This window comes from Mugil cephalus, chromosome 2, assembly GCF_022458985.1.
Source record: "Mugil cephalus isolate CIBA_MC_2020 chromosome 2, CIBA_Mcephalus_1.1, whole genome shotgun sequence".
Lineage (NCBI taxonomy): Eukaryota > Metazoa > Chordata > Actinopteri > Mugiliformes > Mugilidae > Mugil > Mugil cephalus.
This window is the reverse complement of record NC_061771.1, coordinates 17,615,874-17,640,894: the sequence shown is the minus strand read 5'-3', so window position 1 is coordinate 17,640,894 and position 25,021 is coordinate 17,615,874. Positions and strand designations below refer to the sequence as shown.

The 25,021-nt window shown below is 42.2% G+C and overlaps 1 protein-coding gene across 5 annotated transcripts in view; it reads right to left on the bottom strand.

The window, feature by feature from the left end:
* dclk2a (doublecortin-like kinase 2a) overlaps positions 1-25,021 on the bottom strand; it is a 40,599-nt gene that overhangs the window by 11,512 nt on the left and 4,066 nt on the right. For 4 of the 5 annotated variants that reach the window (XR_007112271.1, XM_047577886.1, XM_047577888.1 and 1 more), the window contains exons 2-8: positions 22,702-23,039; positions 5,771-5,900; positions 4,063-4,161; positions 3,781-3,831; positions 2,378-2,472; positions 773-854; positions 561-669 (exon numbers count right to left, since the gene is read on the bottom strand). Coding sequence is in view for 4 of the 5 variants with exons in the window: in XM_047577886.1 (XP_047433842.1) it covers positions 561-669; positions 773-854; positions 2,378-2,472; positions 3,781-3,831; positions 4,063-4,161; positions 5,771-5,900; positions 22,702-23,039 (904 nt within the window). In the remaining variant the exon portion in view is untranslated. The remainder of the gene's footprint in view (positions 1-560; positions 670-772; positions 855-2,377; positions 2,473-3,780; positions 3,832-4,062; positions 4,162-5,770; positions 5,901-22,701; positions 23,040-25,021) is intronic. The other variant, XM_047577885.1, reaches the window with a different exon arrangement.

The window sequence follows — 25,021 nt, the reverse complement described above, 5'->3', positions numbered from 1 at the left end:
TAGGTAGGGGGTCCCTACTTAATCTCTCCATCAGTTTAGCCTGTAAAACGCTGCCCGAACTCCATCCATCTTCACTAAAAGCCTAATCCTAACCCTTACCCCAACTCTATCCAGTACGTAATTGTAACCTTTACGCTAAAACCGAGTCTTAACCCTTAAACAGGAGTGAGGACCAGCAAAAATGTCCTCACTTTTCACAAATGTCCTCAATCCAATGATGCAAAACTCAACCCGGTCCTCGGAAAGATAGCTGTACAGGAACACACACACACACACACCTGACAGGCGTCTCATCATCATCTCCCCTGTCTGTCTGGGCAGCATGTTGACTCAGAGATTAAAAGGCTAATGAATTGAAATCACTGCTGGGTTTAATCCACGAGGATATTTCTGTCTCCACAATACCTGTCACCAGGACTTAAACTCTCTGACTGGGACGTGATCACATGATGTATATTTCATTAAGCCGCGTGACAAAGACGCGCCGCTGCGCATTCACCGCAGGCTACTTCCAACGGAGTGCCGAACACCTCCAGTCAGCCCGAAAGTGTCGCACCTACCTCTCTACACACTCCTTGACGACGGCGAAGTTGCCATCTCCAATGACCTTGCCGACCTTGTATTTTTCCGCGATGCTGGAGGCCGGCAAGTACTGGTTCCCGTTAACCTCTGGGGAGAGACGTGGGTTCGTGACAGGCAACACACAGGTCTTTGTAGTTTAATATAGCTCACGGGGAGCGTGCTGTGCGAAATAACACAGAAGAGAACGTACCTTCTGGGCTCAGTTGACTGGTTTGGTGATGGTTCAACGAGCCATTTACATTGGAGGAGGAGATGTGATGCGACGGAGGGATCTGCAGGATGCAACAAGAAACACAAATAGAAATTAGTAGAAAAATTACCATGGCAACCTAAACACCCACTGTATAAAACGTTGACGGTGGATTAAAAGTGGGTTTCTTGCATAGAAATGCTTAAGATCACAGAAAAGGGCATAATCTGGCTCTTTTATTGATTTTATTTATATATAGGAACTCTTATTTGAGTGCGTTCTTTTTCTTTACCTGTGGTTATACAGCACGGGGGACGTAGGCCGTTCAGCATGTTGCTCACAAACACATTTTTTATTTAACAGTACAGGCTGCACAGTAATCCAAAAATACACATAGTATCATTCGAATCGCGAGGCAGGTCTAAGATAAGCTTGTCCTTCAAAATGCACAAGGTGTCAGAGCTACGGGAATAGATCCCCTCCACATCCACTTATCAGCACACATAAAACCATTACTGCTCCAAATGAATGATTCATCTGCTAAGAGTGTCATTGCTGCAGAGCGCTGCAGTGACGGCTTCGGCATCTTATGGCTACACTTTTGAAATGTCAGCAATAAATACCTGCCACCGGCCTCAGAAATCAGACAAGAGATATTTTCCATTAGGCACACTGTGGTTCTGTACCTCAGTGCGCAGTGATGCACATTATCTAACAGTAAGGATCTATTATTTAGTCTCAAAAGATTTCCCTCCGGACAAAGCTAAAGGTGTGAAAGTCCCTTTTAAGGCTCGACGCGCAGAAAAAGCTTTTCTGATAAATGGCTTTCTTAGTGAGGGTGAATGAGAAAGTGAGGACCAAGTCATTAACATCCCGGTACTTCCTCATTCAGTTTCTCGGAAGGTCTTAGTAAAGCCGTCAGTAAATCATAAAAACGTAATACGCTGACATATTAATGCGGACAGATAAGTCTTTGGCTGGCTTACAGAGGAACGGTGGAGAGGGTTCGCCCGCCGTCTGCATCACTGAGAGAATTGTAGTTTGGGACTAACACGCAGCTTACAGAAGAATCCATCAATAAATCAGATTAGCATCTCAAACTCAAAGCTACGAGGCACGGCGTAGGTCATACATGACTGGCAGTCCGTGACTTCATAACTTTACTTGACACAGATTTAGTTGATTTTGTAGAAAGTAGGTCATGTAATCTTGCCTTATCCCCCTCTTCTCAACTCAAAGTTCAGTGGCACTAACCTCACAATGAATTCATGGTATAAAACTGATCATAACTGAGCTTGTTGCAATGAACCAGAGAACTGCATAAAAAAGACCGTATGGCAGCAAATATGCAGATCAAGTTTTAGAAAAAACTTTGCAAAGTGCTTTTTAAAGGGCCAACGTATCAGATTCAGTAAGTGTCAAGAGTTACTAGTGAAATAAAGTTAGTTGTTATTTGGTTTGATCACCATATGTGCAACGAGACTAGTTGTTTGTTACATGGTATAAAAAAAAACAAAAAAACAATACAGCCATTATATTCCAGTGCATCTGCAAGGAGGTGTCAAAACTGTTTCTGTATGTGATGCACACCTTGCAGTGTCTTACCTTAAGACTGGGGACGGGACGGGGGCTGGTGGGAGATGGAGTTGACGACTTGGTGGACTTAGGAGTCGAGATCTGGCTGCTTGAGATTCCATTTACTGCACAGAGAACAGGAAGGACGTGTGGTTACAGAGGTGCGTGCGGATAAAACTGTGTCACAGTGACAACGGTGCGACCAGGTAACTTGTGCTTCTTCAACGTAAACTGTAAATTAATGACGTTCTGTGTATTAGAACGTCGTGCTTTGAACTGTGGTTGCTGCAACTTCAACACATGTGTCACCTCTTCAGGCTTTGAGTATTATAAATGCTCTATTTTCATGTTAAAGGACCAGTATGTCAGACTGCAGTTTTTCTGACATGTCTGGCTCTTGTTAAGTTAGAATGAGGGCGTCAAAAATAAACTAGAGCATAGGCCTTCAACAGGGGGTCCGTGATCTCTAGGGGACCGGGGGGGTACTGCAGAAAAAAGAATATTTAAACCTGTGTATCATCTGAATAGCTTAATATTAAACACAAACTGATAATAATAATAATGTATATTTATAATATAGAACACATATAGTAGGTAGGGGGTCCATACTTTATCCATCAGTTTGGGGTCCTTGGCCTAAAAAACGTTGAAGACCCCTGAACTAGTGTGAGTTGTAGGAGGCCTCATGTGTTTCTTTCATTGTATTACACATGTTGCACAGTTTAAGTCTCTCTCTGGTGTAGAGCTGCTGCTACACTGGTGCTGCTTTCACTGCACCTGTCAGTTGTTCAGGTTTATCACACGGGGAATAAAAGTTGTGAGCTTGTTGAAAAGACCCCTTCATCTCCACCATCAGCAGTCTTGCCATGTACATACTGTATGAGTGCTCAGAACAACGCGAACAAGCCCACAGCGGGGAGGGATGAGAACCTCTATTGTCTGAGTGATTCATTTTCTCAAGAACAGACTGTTTCTGCCCCTCTCACTCTCCCTGTCTCGGTTTCTAGCACAAATACGGAGACATAATGCGTCAAACTTTAACTGAAAGTCCTTCATCTGCATAAACCAAGCTGAGCCGAGGAAAATCATTTCACGCTGCCTACAGGCTGCATCTTTGTACTGCTGCACCAGACTTGTAACTTTCCCCTTTCGCCGTAAAGTCACAGTTTTTGCTCTTAATGCTGAATCAATATTCCAGAAGAAAGTATATGGGGTGACTTTAAATGCCTTTAAAGGCTATTTCCTTTTGAGAATCTCAGCAGCTACGGATGACTCACTGTACAGTCAGAGCTGAATTTAATTAGCGCAGCAGAGAACAGAAGGAGCCATATTAGATTAAAATAAATCCAACTGGATGCCATCACACAAAAGGCTAAATGATTGTCCAAATATGATTATTGTCATATATGCGGGGACAAAATGTTTCATCTTACCTGGGGACTTGATTGGGGACTGGCTGGTTGAGTAGTGGACAGGTCTCCTTGCTACACACACAAAAAACACAATACATTAGAATTATATGAAGCACAACACACTGAGACTGATTCCACTTTTTAAACTTGATGCAATTCTCTCAGTACATGAAATCCAATTTCACAAACAGTATAATCTAGTCATATACAATGTAGTTTATCACCCATGTGCAAATGTCATTCAATATCCACCTCATATGTTCATTCTTCACGGCTATCATATGTGCAGACTGTGTGTCTTACCTGCGCTGGGGGACTTGCTGCGCCGTGACAGTCCAGGGCTCTTAGCTGTCCTGTTTGGAGGAGCAGAGCGGCCGTACGACGACTTCAGCACTCTGCATTCTGGGGACAACACACGGTCAGGGTCAACGCTGCATAATAAGTGTCCTCTGGCAACCAAACTGTCAAGAACTGAACCAAATAAGGCACATTGTCCTAAACGAAATGCTGTGAAGGGTGATTTCATGAATACTGGTCCCACTTGATTATAAGGACAGAGAGACAACAAAAAAAAAAAAACAGAAGCAAAGGGTGTTTAGTCAAAACAAGTCGAAAGCCGCTAACACATAATGTCACGTTCAACTTAAGGTTCAGATGCTTTTCCAAAACGTTATGATTTACATGTCTTTCTATAGCCTTTCTCTCACTCAAGCCACGGTTTTGCTTTTGGCTTTGGTATTCAGCACAAGACAAGAATTAGACTAAAGGAACTGGTGCACTGTAAACAGGGGATTTGTGCTTTTATCTCTAAGCTCATTTTCAAGGTTTGTGAGAGGTATAATGCAAACTATAAAAATAAAAAAATACACATTTATACACAAAACACATTCATATTGGCGCATATCAGCAAATATTTACAGTATTTCTTTCTGAATAGTTAAAGCCAGTCTTAGTTCTTATGAAACACCAACAAATCAAATATTTTTTCTGAGGCAATCCCTAAAGAATTAATCTCTTCTACTCCTGAGCACAGAAAAGATCACTCAAGGTGCTTTTAAACTGCAACTGGCAACTGCTGCAACTGGACTGACTGACTATTACATTTATTACAAAACCTACATGTATCCTAGTATATTCTTAAAGTAAGAATATGCATCTGAATGACTAGATGAACAAGAATAAATGATGTCATTTACTTCAATGTCACTTCACTTTATACGACGCATCTCTGTCTTTCCTTGTTTCAGCTGTAGGGTGTGTGCTAGACCTGTTCTGCCCAAGGAAGCACCGTTTCTGTACCACGGGCAGAGAGTGCAGTGTGCCTTTTTTGTCCTTTCAAAGACCTAATTCTTATAAGTGGAGCACAGCAAGTGGGACAAAACTATGACTCCGAAACTATCTCTGAATGCGACCAGTCCGCCATCACTCATCCCCAGTAGCACTTATCTCAGTGTGTGTTCGGATGCACTTCCCCATTGCGAGCTTACCTGACTAAACAAGAGAAATATTAAACAGGATGTCGGTACTTTGGACTAAAATAAACTCCCATTTCCTTCCCATGAAGTTGTCTGATCAGATTTGCTAGTAAAACGATCACATCCTGACTGCATTGGCTCTAACTGTCAGTGAATTAAACATATAATATATATAACGTATATATATATATATATATATAACATAGCATGAACATGGTGGGATTCCAACAAACATAACAAGAATGCAAACTCTTTTTCTTTTTATATATGCTTGTGTGAAAATGTGTGTCATCAGTTTTCAGCAAATGTTCATTTTTCTACATTCTATCCAAAATCCAGAGATCTGGATTACGCTGCTGCGTATCATGTCATAAAAGTTCTAAATTTACACACAGGCACACACAACTCATATCCTGTGAACTTCCTAAAGGAAAAGAGTGTTGCAAGCTGTTTCGAGAGAAGAATGGGAGGCTGAAGAGCACATACACACACACACACACACAGACAGATGTTTAGTTAGTCTTAGTCAGGCCTACCAGTCATAAAGGCTCTGCAAGCCTTACCACTGTGATCCAACACAAAGTCGTCTTGGGCATAACGGTACTTCTCCGGTCCGCACGCTATGAACACATCATCATCCCCGAAGAAGTCCTGCAGGCTGGTGATCTGGAGGGAGACAAGTGAAGGTAAAGAGAAAGAGCAGGTTAGTTCATGTTAACTTGAGTTTTAATACTGACTGGCAGTAATGACAGTACTGGTAGTGGTGGCAGACGTGATCAGATCCTACACGTTGCAGCAAGAAAGTTAAAATACTCCAAGATGGAGGCAAGTTTTTACATTTACATTCAAGCATTTTTGGGGGTGGGACCATATTTGATTGGGGTGGGTATTAGCGAAGACTTCACGATACGATACGTCTCACAATACTTGAGTCACGATACGATACATTACTGCAATATTATGATATTGCGAAATATTGCAATATTCTCCATATTTTCACTTAAAATACAAGTTGTATATATGTGTATCAGATGACAGTGATAATTCATTGGGCAAACTGAGTCAAAAAACAATATTTATCCAAATGATCCATTTCCAATTTATTGCACTTGTACGGAAAAAGTGGTGGTGGAGGTGAGGAAGTGTTTCAAGATTGGCCCAAAACATGACTTCTTCTTTTTAAACAGATATTGTATCAGAAGAAAAAGTATCGTGTTACATATCGTCATATCGATGTTTTTCCCATCCCTAATATTTGGTAACTTTGATACACATGTTAAATTGTATCCTCGTGTCTCTCACTGAGGTTGAGAAGCATGTGGTTTTCAGGTCAAATCAGGGTCAAAAGAGTGTAACTGCTTTATTATGTACCATGACGAAGTGTCCTAATGTGGTTTAATGTGATAATGTGTATGATGATAAGTGCCTGAATCAGCGCTTGTGTTCTAATGGTCTAAATACACGTTTACATTTTTTTTTTACCAATTAAGGCCAATTAATCTTATGTGGTAACTTCATGAAATCAATTTTTTTTTTTTTTTTATTTCACAAAAGTAAAAAATATGTTTTTATGCCCTACAACAACACTCTAGGTTTGATATTTTGAATTTCTATATATTTCAATGAGTGCCCTATAAACGGTTAAATATTGTACATATAAGTTGCACTTATAAATTGTACGATACAGATAATTTTCTATGCAATCAAACATTGGTATCATTTAAATAATTTTATTGTGAGTTTAAGTTTGAAGGAAATTATGGAAATTTGGGATTAAAACTATTGACTAGTTAAAACCTTAACGTGAACAATAACTTGTAACTTCATTGGTGCAAACAATAGTGAACATACTCAAACACAGAATGTGAGTAAATGTACATGGTCATGCTTGTCTATAATGGATAGAGTAGTGCAGTACAGCTCACTTACCTCTAAATAATTACAGTGACAGATCTCATTTTCCTTAGTAAAGCCTGGAGTATTTCCTGTGTCAAATGCCAGGTTACTAGCTTACATTACAGTTCTGGTTTCCAATCATTTAACTGAACTTTTAGGCCACACGTTCAGTAGTTCTGAATGTAGCTGCGACCCGTATGGTCCAGTAACGTTGCCATTGTGCTCTAAATGACACGCGAAGGTCATAACGCTCTGACATCCAAAATACTGCAGAGTCAGTGCAGAGTCTTTAGGGGGACCCATACATTGCGCTGCAGGGTCATTTGTCTTACATTTTCTATTCCGCCTCACACTGTGATAGTCATCTTCTCTGCAGCTCAGAGCACTTCCTGTTTTTGCACCCACACACCGCACGCCCTGGGAGACGGAAACCGGACTTATGGACTTTTAAGCTACAGTGAGCTGCACCTGCACACACACAGATTATCCCTCTGAAGACAAAGGAGGAGTAAAATATCCCTTCATCATCCCACGTCCCAACCGCACACTTGCAGGCATATGAACTGCACACACACACACACACACACACACACACACACACACACACACACACACTTGAGAAGCAGAGCGGGTATACAGCATGGCTGAAGATTGTGGGCAGATGGATCCTCGGAGGGACATTGGGGCTCGACACAGTGGGGGCAACGAGTGTGTGTGTGTGTGTGTGTGAGCAGGATGGCAAATAGATGAACTGGTGGTCCAGAAAAACTAAACGTCGACTGAACAGGCTCCACAGTAAAGTCGGAGCAGAGCAGGAGTAAGAACTCCGATGACTAGTAAGCAAAAGCGTAGTATTTAGCACCACAAACATATCTCATTCACAGAATCCATTGCACAGCTATTAATAATAAATGAGACACTTCACGGGACACTTCTGCTCGTCCTACATGACACTCAATACATTCAGTATCCGTGACATTCTCATGGATAATTAAAGAAAAAACACCCCATCGTTTCCATACCGTGCCCTTTGTTTAATCTTTGAGTTAAAGTGATGACCTCTTTCATTTGGCAGCAAATACAAAGGCTCAGTGAAAGTAGACAAGTGCCCACACTGAGCTATGGCAGATTATCAAAGGTTTGACATAGCTGGAGTGAATGTCATTCTTTACATGAGCTCATGAGCTCTCCCCATCTCTGGAATTTGGCAGCTGATCGCTACACTATACCGTCAGGGCACAGGTGTTAGAATCTCCATAGCAACGGCCCACAGGAAGAGTCCAAAGTATGAGCAGAAAATGAAAAGACTATTACATGCAGATATTAGATAACATTTCTCAGTGACCTCTTAATCCACACACTGTTTTTCTCTGGTGTGTAGATATTGTGACGGTATTTTTATGTAATTTTCTGTCCGCTCAGCAGTGGCTGAGTCCGTGTGGAGCATGCTGGTCGTTTGTTTAAGGACAAAGAGGGAGACAAGGACAAGGACTGCTGAGGTGAGCACTGTCCCCTGGCTGGGAACCGCTACCCGGGGTGACGTAAGAAGACTTGACAGTGCAAAAATAAAAAAATATTTAAAAAAAATCTTTGACATTTTGGGAAATTTACTTTTTTTTTTTCATCTGGTGTGAAGACTGTCACCACCTTCATGTGCGTGCTTAAAATACAAATTGTCAGCTTGCTTGGGTTAACCATATTGTTATTAGTTCACATGCTTCGTGTGCCATTTATTTAATCAACGTAATGTACAGGAGAAGTGAATAACATTGACCATCTTCGGACAATTCAATGTTAAGCTGGGAAACATTTGGACCTGGCATTCATTCATGTAGATGTTACTTAGACATGTACCACCCACCCAGACCAGACCAGACACCCCCCACCCCACCCACTAGCAATGACACTCCCTGATGTTCAGCAGCCATCCCCGGCAGGATGCAGCCTGACGCAGGAACACACAAACCAGGTCATAACATTATGACCACCTGTCTAATATTGTGTAGGTCTCCCTTGTACCTCCAATTAACATGAGTCTTGTGAGGGTGTCCTGTGGTGTCTGGCAACAGGATAACGTTAGTGGGGGGCTTTAGGTTGAGGGGAGGTGTCTCTGTGGATCAGGCTTGTTCCAGTGAGTCCTACAAATACTTGATCATTTTGGGATCTAATGAATTTGGAGGCCGGGTCAACACCTTGTGCTGTTCCTCATGTTTTTTGAATTGTTCCTACACCATGTTTACACCATCCTGCTGTGGATGGCTCCTGCAATTAAGACATGTCATTGCTATGGGTTCAGGGTGTCTGATCTGGTCCAGGTGGGCGGTACATGTCTAAGTAACATCCACATGAATGTCGGGTCCAAACGTTTCCCAGCAGAATACTGTGTTGTCACAAGATGGATCAATGTTATTCACTTCTCCTGTCAGTGGTCATAATGCTATGACTGATCGGTGTATAACCGTACTGTAAGATGCTTGTTTTGCTGGCAGGTCACTGAGATATGCCAACTAAAACCTGGGGCTGTAGAAGGTGGATTTTGTTACTGATCGATGCAAAGCAGCCTTTAGAGAGGACCACCTCTTGGCCGTAGCTTTGAATCTAATAGACAGATACAAGAGTGTTATTGATCCTTTCATCTCACAGGAAACAAAATGTATGTAGTACTGCTTGACAACTAAAGGCCAAGCTCTGCATTCTCTCCTCTGCAGTGACACAAATTGCTGTTAATTAATGTCGTTAATTTAAATTCTGATTGGAATCTATGCTTCAGCAAGCCATTGCCGAGCTCCCCAAGGACATGAGGCAACGGGCTTATTGTGAACAGAAAAGATAAAGGTTGGGATATTATACAGTGTATCCTTGCCGACAAAGCCTCTTGCTGCATTTTACTGCCACACAGACCTCGCTCTCTGCAAGGCTAGCAGCGCTGTGGCCAGTGATGAAGTACCTATTAACTGGCCTGTGATGCCCAGGGGAACACAAAGAAATAAGAGACAAACTGGGCCTGTTTGTTTTTAAATAGGCAAAGAAGAAACAAGGTCATGTGGTTAAGAGCTCAAATGTGTGGCGTCTGTGAAAAGATGCACAATTGCTTGCAAAGTCACTGGTTAGCCAGTAAGCAAAAGATAATGTAAAATCCATGAACGGTGCGTCTGTGAAGGTTCTCAGCCATCCAGGTCATGGTAATCCAAAAAGCCTTTTTTAAATGCCAGCTGCCTTTTTTTAAACACCTTTTGAATTACATGCTACGCATAATATGCTGAATGGAGACTTTAGTTCCAATATTAATTAAAATTATTTACATATACTTATGCAATTTGTAGCAGCGTTAACACAACAAATGTGTAACTATAGGGAAGAAAACAGAAGATTGAACATTGCAGACTGGTTTGTCAAAGCACTCTGCTGAATGGGCCCTGGAGTAGCAAGCTCAAGAGAACCAATACAATCATCACTAAATAAAGGAAACAAAAAACAGTGGGCCAGCTGCTAATTACCAGGGAGAGCATCCAAACCTACTGCACAAACGTAATAAGTTTGAGGAGTGTTTGAAATGGAAATGAGCTGCTGAAAACACACTCTAACCAGAGCAGCACTACACATGCCAGGCTGCTAAAAGGAGCCCCTTTAGCAAACGAAGTGAACTGTCAATGCAAATCTTGCGTTGGTAGTTTGAGGGGGGAAAGTGTTGCTGTTACTGAAGTTGGCACATCTTGAGCCAGTCCCCGTTTGCCCCCCCTAACAGCCTGGAGCCCCATGCAGTTGCCCGTCTGTCCTGTTTAGCTGTTGCGTGTAACAGAAAACACAAATTAGCCTAAACATGAGCAGTGCACTTACTTGGGTCCCCAACAACACACTTAAGTACATATGAACACTTGTCAAGAACAGCACAGTTAGGTTTCGTATAACGTGGTGGCTGACGTGCACCTCCCCAAAAATGTAAATACCCGCCGCATCGATGCAGAGCACAAGAGCTGCGATTGGTCCACTTGGCAGTAGCATGTTTCCACTTTAGGTTTATTGGCTGCTTCTCCATCTCCACAACTTTCTATTTGATGGTTTTCAATCAATAAGGATGGAAAACATCTAGGAAAGATAAACATTTGTATGTACCTTTTTATTTTTTTATCGTATGCAGGAAGTAAAAGTGAAGCAGGAAGTAGAAACAAAAATTAATTGGGAGAAATAGTTTACACAGGAATCTGCTAGGTGCAAAGGTTAATGCATCTATGTATTGCAGTACCCTAAATACTATACCACCCCATGGTCTCATACCAGTGTACACGATCAGCGTCACCACTCATCTTCATAGATTTTCTGTTTCTCATGGAAACGTGTGAAAGGTTTAACAGAGGTTTAATTAGATTTCATATTAGATGCCATTTCTTAAACAAAAGGAAAAAAACTGGAACCGACTACCGGAGCATATGAATGTTTTTGCCGTTGCTTTTATCAACCGCTGCCAGGACAAACAGCCACTCTCCCTCTGTTGCCAGCGCCGCCCTGTAGAGTCTGTCTGGGCCGATCAGTGAAGTGAACTGTTTTTTTGAGGTTCTGTGTTGGCTGGGTGAAATGTCTTGAGGGGTAAACCGAAGTTTACCCCGAGACGCGACACTCCCCCCCTCCTTTCAGTTGTCTGACCTTCTCTTGCTCTCACCATCCATCTGTGTCCTCCATCTTGGCTGCTGCATTTTCTGAGCCATTTTCTAAGCTTGGCAACGGAGTACGTGTTGGTCATTCAAATACGATAATAAGCACGTGGTGAGACGTCGTAAAAAAATGCATATCCAGTTTTAATGCACTGCACCTTTAACTGGGAAACAGTCTTCTTTTATTTTTAAATAGGGGCTGTTCTCCAAAACCAAATGTCACACCACAGCAGGTGCCGAGTATTTAAGGCAGCGGAAAGCGAGCAAAAGGATGAATAAAACACACACGAGAAACTAAGAACCCTTCTTCTAATGGCTGATGGGGCAGTGATCACTGTAATCATGGCTCCTATTTACCTCCAAACCTCTCATTGCTGCTCAGCACCCTGAGCAAAATAAGACAAGAGGGTGGACTCCAGAGGGAAACCAGAGGACAGAAAGATCAGGATCTTAGCTCCTTGCCTCGGGGAAGGTCAGCTCACTCAACAATAATATGTGATACTTACGTCCAAGAGCTTTTCTCACTTCTCCCTGTTACTTGCTAAAGAATATACAGATAGCTAGATGCCTATTAAGGGTGTCACGGTGATGCCTGAGCTAAAGTCAACCCGGTTATTAACTCTGTTCAAACTCAGACAGAGGCAGCTTCCAGAGACAGTTTAATTCCTCTGGATTAGAGTGGTGAAAATCTGAGACACGTGTAACAGCCACGACGAGGCGAGTCCATCATTAACCCCCCACTCTGGACTCACTACAAACATCAAACTATAACACAACCTCAGATTCCTGAATGAAACATTCAAGAGCCTTCAAACAGATGTAAAACAACCGCTGGATGCGTGAACGATGACAACAGACAACAATGTTTCTCATCCAAGGGTTTTCATTAATGCACGAGACTATCTGCCAAGACTAATTCAAACCAAAGCAAGCAGACGTTAATAAAAACAATAGCGATGTCTCTTTGTTTGCAGAGCAATGCAGAGAAAGTCTGAGGCAGCACAGTGAAGGGTTTAGTCCAGCCAGACTTATTGGCCTAGCAAACACTACACATCTGTCTGGCTCACTGTCACTGCCAAGACAAAATCACACAAAGAGACATTACAGTACATAACTCCGGGCTGTCTGGGTGCATATTACTGCTGAGTTCTTAACACACAAAAAGAGCTGTGCAAGAAAACAAAAAAAAAACAAGACACTGAGGGAATATAAATCCAAACATGTCCAAATGAGCCTCTGTAGATTAGCTCCCTCGCTTGGAGTTTCTTGGAGATCCACCAGAGGTAAAACGGGTTGCCAGTTAACACAAACATGAGATACCAATGAATAACCAGCAAGACGGCAACATTCAAAAGCGGCTGTCGCGGAGCAAATGCTCAAAATACAATAATGCACTTCCAGCAGAAGTGGAAGTTCTCAGGGATAGAAAAAAATCAAATCTTTTGCGAACACTTTTTAAGCCAGGGGTTACGCGGCATTAGACCGATGGAGTAAATGTTTGACGATCTGCTCATTAGGAAAATAATGAATGAGCATAATTTTATTTCGCCTCAACTGTAAAGTTAATGGACGGTTAAGTCAATGTTTGAAACGCAGATTAAACTCCTTCAGTCGTCGGGATCACTTGGACACACAGCTCGTGATCCGCCCTGCGCAAACACGTTCAGCACATCAATCTGCCGGCGCTTGCCGCGACTGCGATGCGTGATTAAACTTGAGCAGACAAACAATAGTGCGCGGGCTGGGGCTTGAATGCAGCCTAACCGTATCATGATGTCAACTCTCCGCTGGGAGAGTGGAAGGCCCGCTGCAAACAATGGATGAGGGCCAGGCTGCGCAAACAACACAAAGCAAGCAGTTGAGATCACACGGCAAACAATGGATGCCCTTTCCCGTCTATGGCCTCCACACGTTCGGCACAGCTGACAGCCCCGTGCACCCCTGACACCCCAGCTCTCTGCTAGGGAAGGGGGGGGGGCAGCTTTTTGTTTGCCTGTTTGTTAAATCGTCATGCCAGCGCTTGTGAAACACCAAACTGGTACTTTTGCCCCATAAACCGAGTGAAGGGTGTTTGTTTTGCCCATTAAAACCATGAGAGCTGACATCACGTTTGGCTAACGCTAACCCTTCTCTGCGTGCGGCTCGTTCTAAATGAATAAAAATGTATTCAGCCAGTCACTTGTGGAGCATGCAGTTAATAACCAAACAGAGAGTCACCAAACAAATTCAGCAGACTACCGAATGATTCATGGGATAAACTCGTGGCAGTGCACCGGTGTCCCATGTTGCAGTATGCTAATGACTGTGCAGAACAATGGGTGGACATGCAAATTTCATGGCTGTTGACCCAAATGGCGGCATTTAATCCAGACTTCACCCTGAAAACAGCTCAAGCCTGACAATCAGATGAAGCCTCTGTTTTGGCCTTGCCTCCAGCTTCCAGCCAGCCAGCCAGGGAGGGAGGGAGGGAGGGAGGGCGTCTCTCGTTAATCTGCCGGTAACCACCAGCGTGTTTCAGTGTCCTGCCACGAGGACACGGAAACGTCAAGATGTCATCAACAACAGGGAAACGGGGAATTTGGTGAGCTTAATGGACGCAAACCCTTTAACCGCCGACCCGAGGCAGCAGAGCAGCGCGACCCTGCTAATCCGTGGACCTGGGTCGGTTTGAGCATCGGGGGCCAGGAGGTCACCATCATTAAAATGTGTGTCATTCCAGATGATGACAGGGTGCATCACTGTCACTGTATACGTACGCCCAGAAACCCAGCAATCCAGCATCGGTCCTATCCTATCACTACTATGAAGACTCTCCTACTCTCTCACTGTACACAATAATAAAAGAGCAGCTGTTTGTTAAGCAGCTCAAAGCAACCGCAAAAAGCTCAAAGCAATCAAAGCAGAGAACTTTTAACCGAACAGAAAGGACTGGACTGAGCAGTTTTCTTTTCATGTTCAAAGCGGTCTCCTTGTTTGTTTGTTTGAAGCACGTGCTTGTCCCCTCTGGGATGTTCAGTCTGTTCACAAACACTGCTATCGTTGCTGCTTTGGCAACAATTTCAGATTTGATCCCAGTGCTTTGGGCTTCCTTTTGACTGACGTTATTAAAAAAAGTTTGATGAAACAGTCTCGAGATTAAGATTCAGATTGCAGATTAAAGATTGAAGATGAAAAAATCTGTCTGTGTTCAATTACAGTCATTGGTTAAAATCAAACTGATATACAGTAAGAAACAAACCACGTTGCACATACATCAATCAGCCACAACATTATGACCACTGACAGGATTAGTAATGGATCGATGTTCTGCTGGGAAACGTTTGGACCTGATATTGGTGTGGATGTTACTTAGATATGTCGCACCCACTTAGACCAGACCAAGACCCCACCCCATAGCATTGACACTCCTTGATGGTCATAATGTTATGCCTGATTGGTGCATGTTGGTGTAGTCTGTTATGAGTTGTCCTGAAGCCTGCTGCCCTCGCACAGTGTGGCACCAAAATTCTTTTTGTCCTGATAAACTGCAGCAGCACTGAGGCTTTTGAGTGACCTTCATCTGTTATCATGCAGACTGGAATACGCACATAGAAGCACTAATACACTTATCTCTGAAAGTGGCGCCCTGACAGAAAGTACGAGAAAAGACGATGGAAATGAAACCAACATGAATTCTTTTATAAACCAAAACTGCTCGTCAAGGTTTACGGAGGAGATAGCTACTGCAAAAATGTTAACAAAATAAACGCTCCCAATTACCAGCGCCGTGCCATATTCGCCGTCCCATTCCTCAGTTAGCTATGTGTACTCAAATGACCTTTAAAGATTTCTGACAAAAGCCCTTACAGCCCTCACAGCTCAGCAGTCTGAATGACCCGGGTCTGTTTCCAGCCTCTGGTTAATGGGCAGGAAGACTGTCATCCTGATAACATCAACCAAGTGAAAAGAATCGTGAAAGGCAAACATGCTGCATTTAAGGATTTTATAAAAACTTTTGCTGACAGACAGAAAGAGAAAGAAGTATTACACATCCAGCCGTCACAGAGCGCAGATCTCAGCTATATTCCTATGCTATTTAAATAATAATTATATAACAAAAAATCCACCAATGTCACTTCTTCATAAGCCTTAAAATTAAAACATGACTACTTTAATTATATATTTTTAAGAGAGAATTATTTGGATCTGAGTGTAACAAACATTCAACCTAATAAATGATTATACAGGAAGGTAAATAAGACAGTACAGCGGCACAAATTTGCCTTGATTCATCTCATTTTTGCCTGAAAGATTTCCTGTAATGCTTCGCTCTGCTAAAATGTAATGATCAATTATTCAATCACACCACCCGCTGTGTATTTATTCACGGAAAAATAGTATTTCACCGCTACGCTAGGAAACACATCGATCACTAATGTTTTAATAGCAGCACCCCACGCTGCCCGCTTCCCCTCGTATTAGGTGTCAGGGTCGCATCCGTTAAATGGAGAAGAGGAACTCTGGGTCGGATCCAACTTTCCCAAATCACAGCGGAGTTATCGGACACACGGTGGCTAGTGCTTCATAGACTGTTTGTCCAACACTGGAAACGGTTAAGGATAAGACAGCTAAGGATGTGGCAGAGTGAACTAATATTGTATTCTAAAGGGGAGTGTAAAATATGTGTAGCATATTTGGTCAAAGTGGGTGGCTGTCAGCTGCTCTGCACAAATAGGCAGGTGGTGAGTGGGGGGTGGCAGTTAGTGGCTAACAAAAGCGGGGATTGGGGAAATTAGCTTGGTGGCAATTTGCCCCACTTATGCCTGATGACCGAGCTCTTCTCCCATTCCTCCCATCTTCACTACCTTATATATTTCTCTATCGATACACATCAGATCAGAGGTGTTAATGTCTCAAGGCGGAGCCAGGGTGAGAACCTTTTCTCTACATCTCATGTCATCCAAATGTGTCCAGAGGTCAGGTGGTTTCTCAAATACGACCTGAATACGTCCACTTGGGATGAGATAGCCCAGACTGGATCTCAACGCAAGATCTGAACAGGGCCGATCTCATCTAACTGATAACTCGGCTTTATTCCAACGTTGCTGGTAAGTTCAGGTTGTAAGATCACCTGCCTTCTGACGAAGTTTTTTTCTCTCCCTTTAAAGCTAAAGAGGAACTAATGGTTAGGCTTATTTGTGAATTATATAATTAAGGTTTATTATCAGCAATGCAGAGAATACATTTAGAAGACAGTAAATACCTTCATTCACAATTTAAGTACAGTCATCCAAATCAGGCAAAATCACTTAACTGTATATTCACTGAGCAAACATCATTCCCGGTTCATCTGAGTTTCTAATTCACTAACCGTTCACTACCTGGGCTCTTCCCCTTGAGAAATAAACAGAAACTACTGGACTGTCCCCTCAAACTAATGAATGCATCGACTAAACAATGAAAATAGGGGGAATCTTATTTTCTGCCTGCCCGGGCAGCTTTGAGATGTAAAACAGGGTTCCCTCTGAAAAGCAGCAGCTGATTCTGCTGGCCCTGATAACCAACATCTACAATTAACATTCAGTCTGAGGAGCTGCTTTGACTCGAGGAGGGAGAGACAGAGTGGACAGAGATGCATTGTGAGAGCACGCTAGCACCCGCAAACACACCTGACAGCTGCACTTTAACCCGTCCTCCCAGCTTATAGGTCTAATTATCCGGTGGTGGCCAGGGCCTCAGTGGGGGACCTCCATGTGTGTGTGTGTGTGTGTGTCCGTATGTGAAAGTGCATCAGCGGGAGGAGTGTGTAGCGCCTGCCGACCGGGTGGCTGGGACCTCTGATTTGATTTTGGAGGAGCAGATGGTAGACTGCTGCTGCTGCTGCTGCTGCTGGAAGGCATTCTGGGTGTGTACGTGGCGGGCGGGGGGGTTGTGTGTGAGTGGCTGTGAGGAGCATTAAAAGTGCTTTTTATAGTATCGCAGGGCTTCGATATCAATTTGACATAAATTGCTGACACATACAGTTGCCAGTTTATTAGGAACACATAGCTAATCATACCAATACACGTCCAGCAATGAAACGTATATCCATGGAGGTTCTGATGTTCACTTTTAAGTGTTTGAGGCGTGTTTAGGTAGTGGAGCTTGTGATACCGTTGAGGTCAAACACTTCATTTTTAAACAATCAGAAATTCTGTAGGTTGAGAAAATCATTCTAAGCCTGAATAAACCTTTTAAATGAGTAAACCTTATGCACAATAGATGAGTTGAGATGTGCTTTGTCACTGACAAATAGGGGGTATTTTTCCTCTTCAATTCTCTTGAAAGTATTAGTCACAGAACAGCAACAATGACTTCATCTATACAGTATTCCACCAATATTCAGACCTATGTGGGGGTGTTGCTCTGTCATGATTTTCCATTCTGTTCTCCAACTACTCAGTATTTGGAAACCAATATTAAAGGGGAGGTGTAAAAGATGTATTGTACATAAAATAAATGTGACAGAAAACATTCACTGACTTACATTTAACTACTTTCATGGGAGAAAGAGTATTACTATCAGGTGTCCGGCTCTGGACTCAGGATCAAGTTACAGGCTTAATGGATTAAACCTCTAAATTAGACTCTTGATTTAATTCTCAAACAATCCCGGTGAAGCCAGAAGACCGGTGCTTGGTGCCTAACAGAGGACTTTCAAATTAAATTGAAAATTAATAAGAACAAAAAAAAATGTTTGCTTCAAGGTACCCTAACCCTTATTACATGATTCCATAGCCATATTATGTAATCTTAACATTAATGACTGGATCAGCATTGAGAATATCCACAATATTTATTTATTTATTTTTATTTTTTTGTCATATGTTCATAAACCTCTCACAATACAGGATAATTGTCCTAGAGCTTAAAGTCCCTGCAAACTGGACCCAAAAACTACTCATCTTTCCTATGTCTGTAAACAATTACACCTCTGAGACTTCAAACTTGACTCTAGAAAGCAATCTCTTAACTCTCAATAATCTAATTATTGAGCTTGGACATGATTTTCCTCAACTATAAGGAAAAAAGGAAAAAAGCTTGTCATGAATTCGTGAAAATGAGGAACACCTAATCACAACGCTGTACAACAAAGAAAAGCCCCTCTTTAGGCATATGGTAACCCCGTGAAGCCCAGGGGGAAGCTCTATGATGGATGGCTTCGTCCTCCAACTGAGAGCTGAAACCGTCTGTCAAAGGAAAGATGAGCAAGAGACTACCGTAGCTACTGGCTGATGTGATTACATTAAAAGCCCTGTGGTGAATACATGAGGAATCTGAATGACACACTTGTCGGCAAGAGTTGTGTCATGTGTCGTCTGTAAAGTATGATCCCAAATTACCAGGCAGTACATGTAGTGAATCACTATTACAAATGACTTATCATACAAAATAAAATATGTGAAAGGTGATTCACGATTTCCCTTCCTCATTGAATTCGCTGTCATAAATGTTGGTTGGTGGTTGAGCTGTCTGTGATCCATCTTCTCGCTAATAAAAGAAAATTATGGTTGACTAAAGTTGATCTGTGGTTTGAGGTTTTTATTAAATGAGCAGCCAACCCTACTGAACCTACTTAGAAACCTCTGCAGCTGCTATATGAATGAGTAAAGATGAATGATCTATTCTATGGAGTCGTCCTTCGGTCACATCTTTTGCCTTTTAAAGGGAACGGATAAAATGTAGGTACGGGTAGATCCTTTTTATTAAGAAGCACATTTAATTAATGATGAGATCATTCTAGAAATGACTTTAATCAGTGTATGTTATTCATGCTGTGAAAATAAACAAGAAAAAATGTCTTCTAAGGCCATCTTTTATCTGGGTAATCATCATTTAAAGCCTGGCTGCATGAAGACAAGCACAATATGGTTCAATGTTAACCACCACTGAAAGACATCACCTCCATTACGGCCTTTAACAGATCAACACATTCCAACAAACGGAAGCCGCTTGCTTAAAAAAAAACATTAAAGTTTCCTCTCAATCATATTTTGCCCAACACTCACTAACTTATTTCTAATGATTAGTCAAAGCATAAACTCTCAACACTTGTGAAAAGACGAGGACGGCAACACATGCAGCCACTGTATGTGGCAATGTGGAGCATAAAATGCCTGGAAACAACAGCTGATCTAGATGGAATCTATTGGAAGATGGAAATAGAGACGCGTCAGGTTTTTATGTCAGATTCCCCACAGTGATTCATTCAAGCCGATACCTAGCAGCTGTGAAGGATGCACATATTCAGCAATATTTAAATTTAGCTCCACAGTTTTTGTGCATACAATACCAACCTAAAGCTGTGTTCCACCATGCAATCCCAGCAGCAAACTTTGTGGGCGCCGATAAGGACATCAAGTTCCACATCATCTGCCGCAGGAAGCTTCGAGCCAGCAGTATTTAAATGGCGATGTGATGTTCTGATATTCAGTGATGTTCTGGATACTGTTACATAATCCTAACAAGCCATTAGGGGTTGCTGGCCCGACAGAAAGGATGCTGGATTGGCTCTGACAAACGTGATAAGGATCACAATTCTCATGAGTCATTTGTCTGGACTGTCCAGCCCTGAAAGGTTCCTGTCAGTTCACAGGAAACAAAACATCAGCTGTTTTGGTTGTCAGAGCCTTTGGAGCCTGTTCCTTTTCACCACCTACCTTTAAAACTCTATTTAACTCTTGCCCAAGAAAACTTTTTTTTTTTCCTGTTCTCTCCGGACAAACATCATCCTGGTGGACATTTCCGTAGTCTCTAACGTAATCACAGCAGAAATTCTACGAAAGCTAACTATTCAATTATCCAATTAATTTAGTGCCATTTTAAGACAGTACACTCCTTACAAACACCCATCCACACCAAGTTCCATTAAGTCGTGATAACGTGAATGTGTAATACACATTTTATGAACAAGATGATCTGCTGAAGTTCAAAGCAGAAAAGGGAAAATAGGTGGTTGAAATTCCTTTGAACCTGATACGTTTGTAGGTGTCAGATGCGCTGGTCTGAATGGTTGAGAAATTGCTCATCTACTGGGATTCTTAGACAATGAAAAGGAGAAAATTTCTATTGAGCAGCAATTGTTTGAGAGAGAATATGCAGACTGGCTCAAGCTGATAACAAAGGCTACAGTAACTCAAATAACCTTGTTCCAGCTGAGGTAAGAAGAAGAGCATCTCTGAATGCACAACCCACTGAACCTTGAAGAAGATTTACTAAGGCAGCAGGAGACCGTACTAAGTGCAGCTCCTGTCCACTAAGAGCAGAAAACAGAGCCTAAAATTTGAAACTCAAATCTAAATTTATGCTGCAACATTTGAAAGCATGGATCCATCCTGCCATGGACCAGTGGTTCAGGAGGATGGTGGTGGTGGTGTTGTAGTGTGGGAATACTTTCTCTTTCACTTTGCACCCCTAAGCATTAAAGTACTGTGTAATGACCACAGCGTACCAAGTGTTGTTGCAGACCATGCCCATCCTTTTATGAGTGTACTCACCTTCTGATGGCTACTTTTAAGCAGAGCAATGCCCCATGACAAAAAGCTAAAATTCATTCATTTATTTTCTGTAACCGCTTGTCGTCATGGGGGTAGTGGGGGGGGAGCAGCGTACCGGAGCCTATCCCAGCTGTCATTGGGCGAGAGGCATGGTACACCCTGGAGAGGTTGCCAGTCCATCACAGGGCTAACACAGGGAGACAGACAACCACGCTGACATCTACGGCCAATTTAGAACCACCAATTAACCTAATGAGAATGTCTCTGGACGGTGGGAGGAAGCCGGAGTACCCAGAGAGAACCCACGTAGGCACAGGATGAACATGCAAACTCCACACAGAAAGGCCCCAGTCAGCCAATGGATTCTAACTTAGAAACTTCTTGCTGTGAGGCATCAGTGCTAACAAGCTAAAATCATTTCAAACTATTTCCTTGAACATGAAATGGGTTCACTTTACCCAGATGGCCTCCACAGTCACCACATCTCAGTTCCATCGAGCATCTATTAGATGAGTTGGAACGAGAGATGTGTAGTCAATGAATCTGCACCCTAACTGTGAGATGATATAAAGTCAATATGGACCAATCTCTCAGGAATGTTTCCATTGAAGGATTAAGGGACATCTGAAGACAACCTGGTACGAGCAAAGTATAACTTATAAGGTGGCCAATCAGTGTGACTAAATAAAATCAAAACTACCTTATTTCAGGCTACATCAATATAAACTTAATATGTCAACATGACATTCATAACCCAGTTAGTTAACCGAGCCTGCAAATAATCAAACATCTATATGATAATAATAATTATCTGGCCTTCTACCAGATGAGACACTGACATAAACCTTTTTCATGAGAGGGCACCATGTGTTCTTGCTCGTCTCATCTCTGTTCACCAGGACGCCGCCTCAATAAGAATTTCAAACGGACACGTTATTATAAATATGTCCCAGATGGACAGGATTATAACACAAGCAGTCTCACGTGGCGCAGCGAGCAGAATAAGGTGCGAGGACACAATGCTGATGGATATGGCAAAAAGCCTGAACCCCAAAGTGTATTCATTAGTGCTTTGTTGAAATAACTGCCGTGTAATTATGTATGGATGATTAAATGGGCTATAATTACCTAGACTGCTGACACAGCTGAATCCTGTGAATCACTGTGGCTGTTAAAGATAAAACCTTATGGATAAAAAGCTCAGCCTTGCAGTTCCATATGGTTTTCCCGCGGACATCATCCCCTTCCATCTCATTGAGAAGAGACAGATAGATAGAATCACTTTTTTAATGAGTTTGTGCGGTGATTGCAAAAGAAGCCATCACCCAGACAGGAGACCTAAGTTTAATAAAGTATACTGATAAAACTTTCAAACAGGAGCGTTAAAGAGTTATTCGTCTGACTTACCTGCTTGCCTTCCAGAGTGTACAGTCTCCTCACAGCTCCAGAGTCCAGCTTGATAGCGTCCGTGATGTCGGTGAGAACCTGCTCGAAGGAGTGTGCCGTTTTCTTATTGAGCAGTATCCGAACTGCCTTGCGGGGTTTGACGCCGCTGCGAATAACTGTGACTAACTTGGGTTTGATGAAGTCCTTGGACTCCCGCTGAAGCTCACTCTTCAGTGGGAAGAGAGAGGAGAGAGACCGGGACGTACCGGTCTTGCTGCCCACTGACCAGTTGGGGTTGGCGATCTTGGTGTAGTCCACGCGCCGGAAGGGTTCATTGGAGGCACATACGTAACTCTCACCTGAAGAAAGAAAGATGTTCCATGAGGTATATAGATAGTCAAAACATTGAGATGTCAGACAACCGTCCCCATTTAAGGTACCGTACAAATGTACTACTTCACAGGTCTTCGACAGGGACTGCAGGGGATGCAAAATCTTTGGTTGATTAGACATTTCTATATATATATATTTTTTTTTTTATTTATTTATTTTTTTATTTTGTCCCAAAATTTTAAATTTAATTAAATACACATTAACATAATCTAAGCCTCCCGTATACAGCAGCTGCAGAAATTTATTCTGCAGCAGGACAACAAAACCAGACAACAAGCAATGGAATAACTAGGATCTTCAGTGAGAGAAAAAACAACTCCAGCAGAGACCTAGTCCCAATACCTTTACTTTTGTCTGAGATAACAGGAGGGGACAGAAACTAGTAAAGTTGTATGAACATACAAGAACTGTGGTAAGCGCTTCACTATGATCGAAACAAACTACCTGCCAAGTAGCTCACTTACCGTCAAGAATTGCTGAAGTTTTTAAAAAGTCTAAAAAGAACTTTGTATGAAATGAATCAGTAAATAAAACCACACTGTGCACAGAATTAAACCCACATATACAGGGTAGGCTTTATAAAGTATATTGCTTTCATTGGGTTTACTTGTGAAATAACAAAGAGTTAACATTCTTCAGCTGAAACAAAAATGCACACTGTGAGGCGGTGTACTGTCCGCTCTCCCCTTCAGCCGCTGAGCTGCCGTACTGGCCTCAGTCCAAAGCAAAGCATTTTAGTCTATCTGCCAGCATTCCATTGAAGACATTAACACGCAAACGTTTCCCTCAAGAAGAACAAAGTCATGGGACAAGAACAGGGGGCTCGGTCAGCAAATGAAAACCAATGCAGGAGTTTCTGGCGAGTGAAAAAGTGGCACAACGCTTATTTTTCATCATGGATTTTGGACAAAAGAACTTACTCTACTGCAGAATGTGGTGAATAGTGAAATACATAACTTATTCAAAAGTCGTCCTAACGTGCTGCAGTGGAGTAGACATCGTAGTCACCAATGCATTTTTGAATGCAGACGAGGCTTTGGATTTTAGATTTTTGGGTTTTTGGTGTGAAAGTAACTGAGCTACGGTGTAACAAGGCCATGTGTGTCCCACGATACCAGGTTTTATAAAGCTCGCAATTAACCAGAGGCTAATTAAAAGTCTAGGCCACAGCTGGAGAAGAGGGGTGGGGGGGGTGGGTGGGGGGGGATTGGCTGTACACTGAAAAAAAAAAAAAAAAATACAACCGAGGTTGTCATTCATCTGGGGGGGAAATGAAAAAATCCAGAGATGCCCTCAGATGGCGACTGGTAACAAGTTCATTCCCAAACGGCCCTGAGTGATGTGACGGGAGCCTCCACCACCCACCACTGGCTGCTGTCCTCATGTGGACAACAGATGAGGTCAACATTAACAGGGCTGTCTAACCGATCCAGCAGTTTTTACTGCTGAGGTCCGCTCCTTATTAACAAAACTTAAAAAAATGCTGTCATCAGAACAATGAAGCGATCAAATGACCCAGACGCACTCTCCGCTTGTCTGAGCCTTTATTACTCTGACTTATAACAACATTTTGTCTATGGTCAATTCTTACTACTTAGGGGGGTTTGAAAATGACGATAATTGGTTTTCAAGATTTTGTGGTTTTATTAGCAAATATTATGTCAGTCTTTGTTTTTTCATCCACCAAACAGCACTAGTACACAGAAATAAAAACGCTGCCAAAACAGAAAACAGTTCATCAACCTGGAGCAGCAAATACATGCTGCACAAATCTAGCAAATCAGTGGATTAAAATAATGAATAAATAATTCAGATTCAACTGAAACAAAAATATTTAATTTTTGGCCTTTAAGTCAGAATTGGAGTTTATAATAAATGGGCATTAAGCTGTATATTCTAGTCACTAGTAGACATTACGCCTCCACTTTTGATGATAAATTACTTCTGT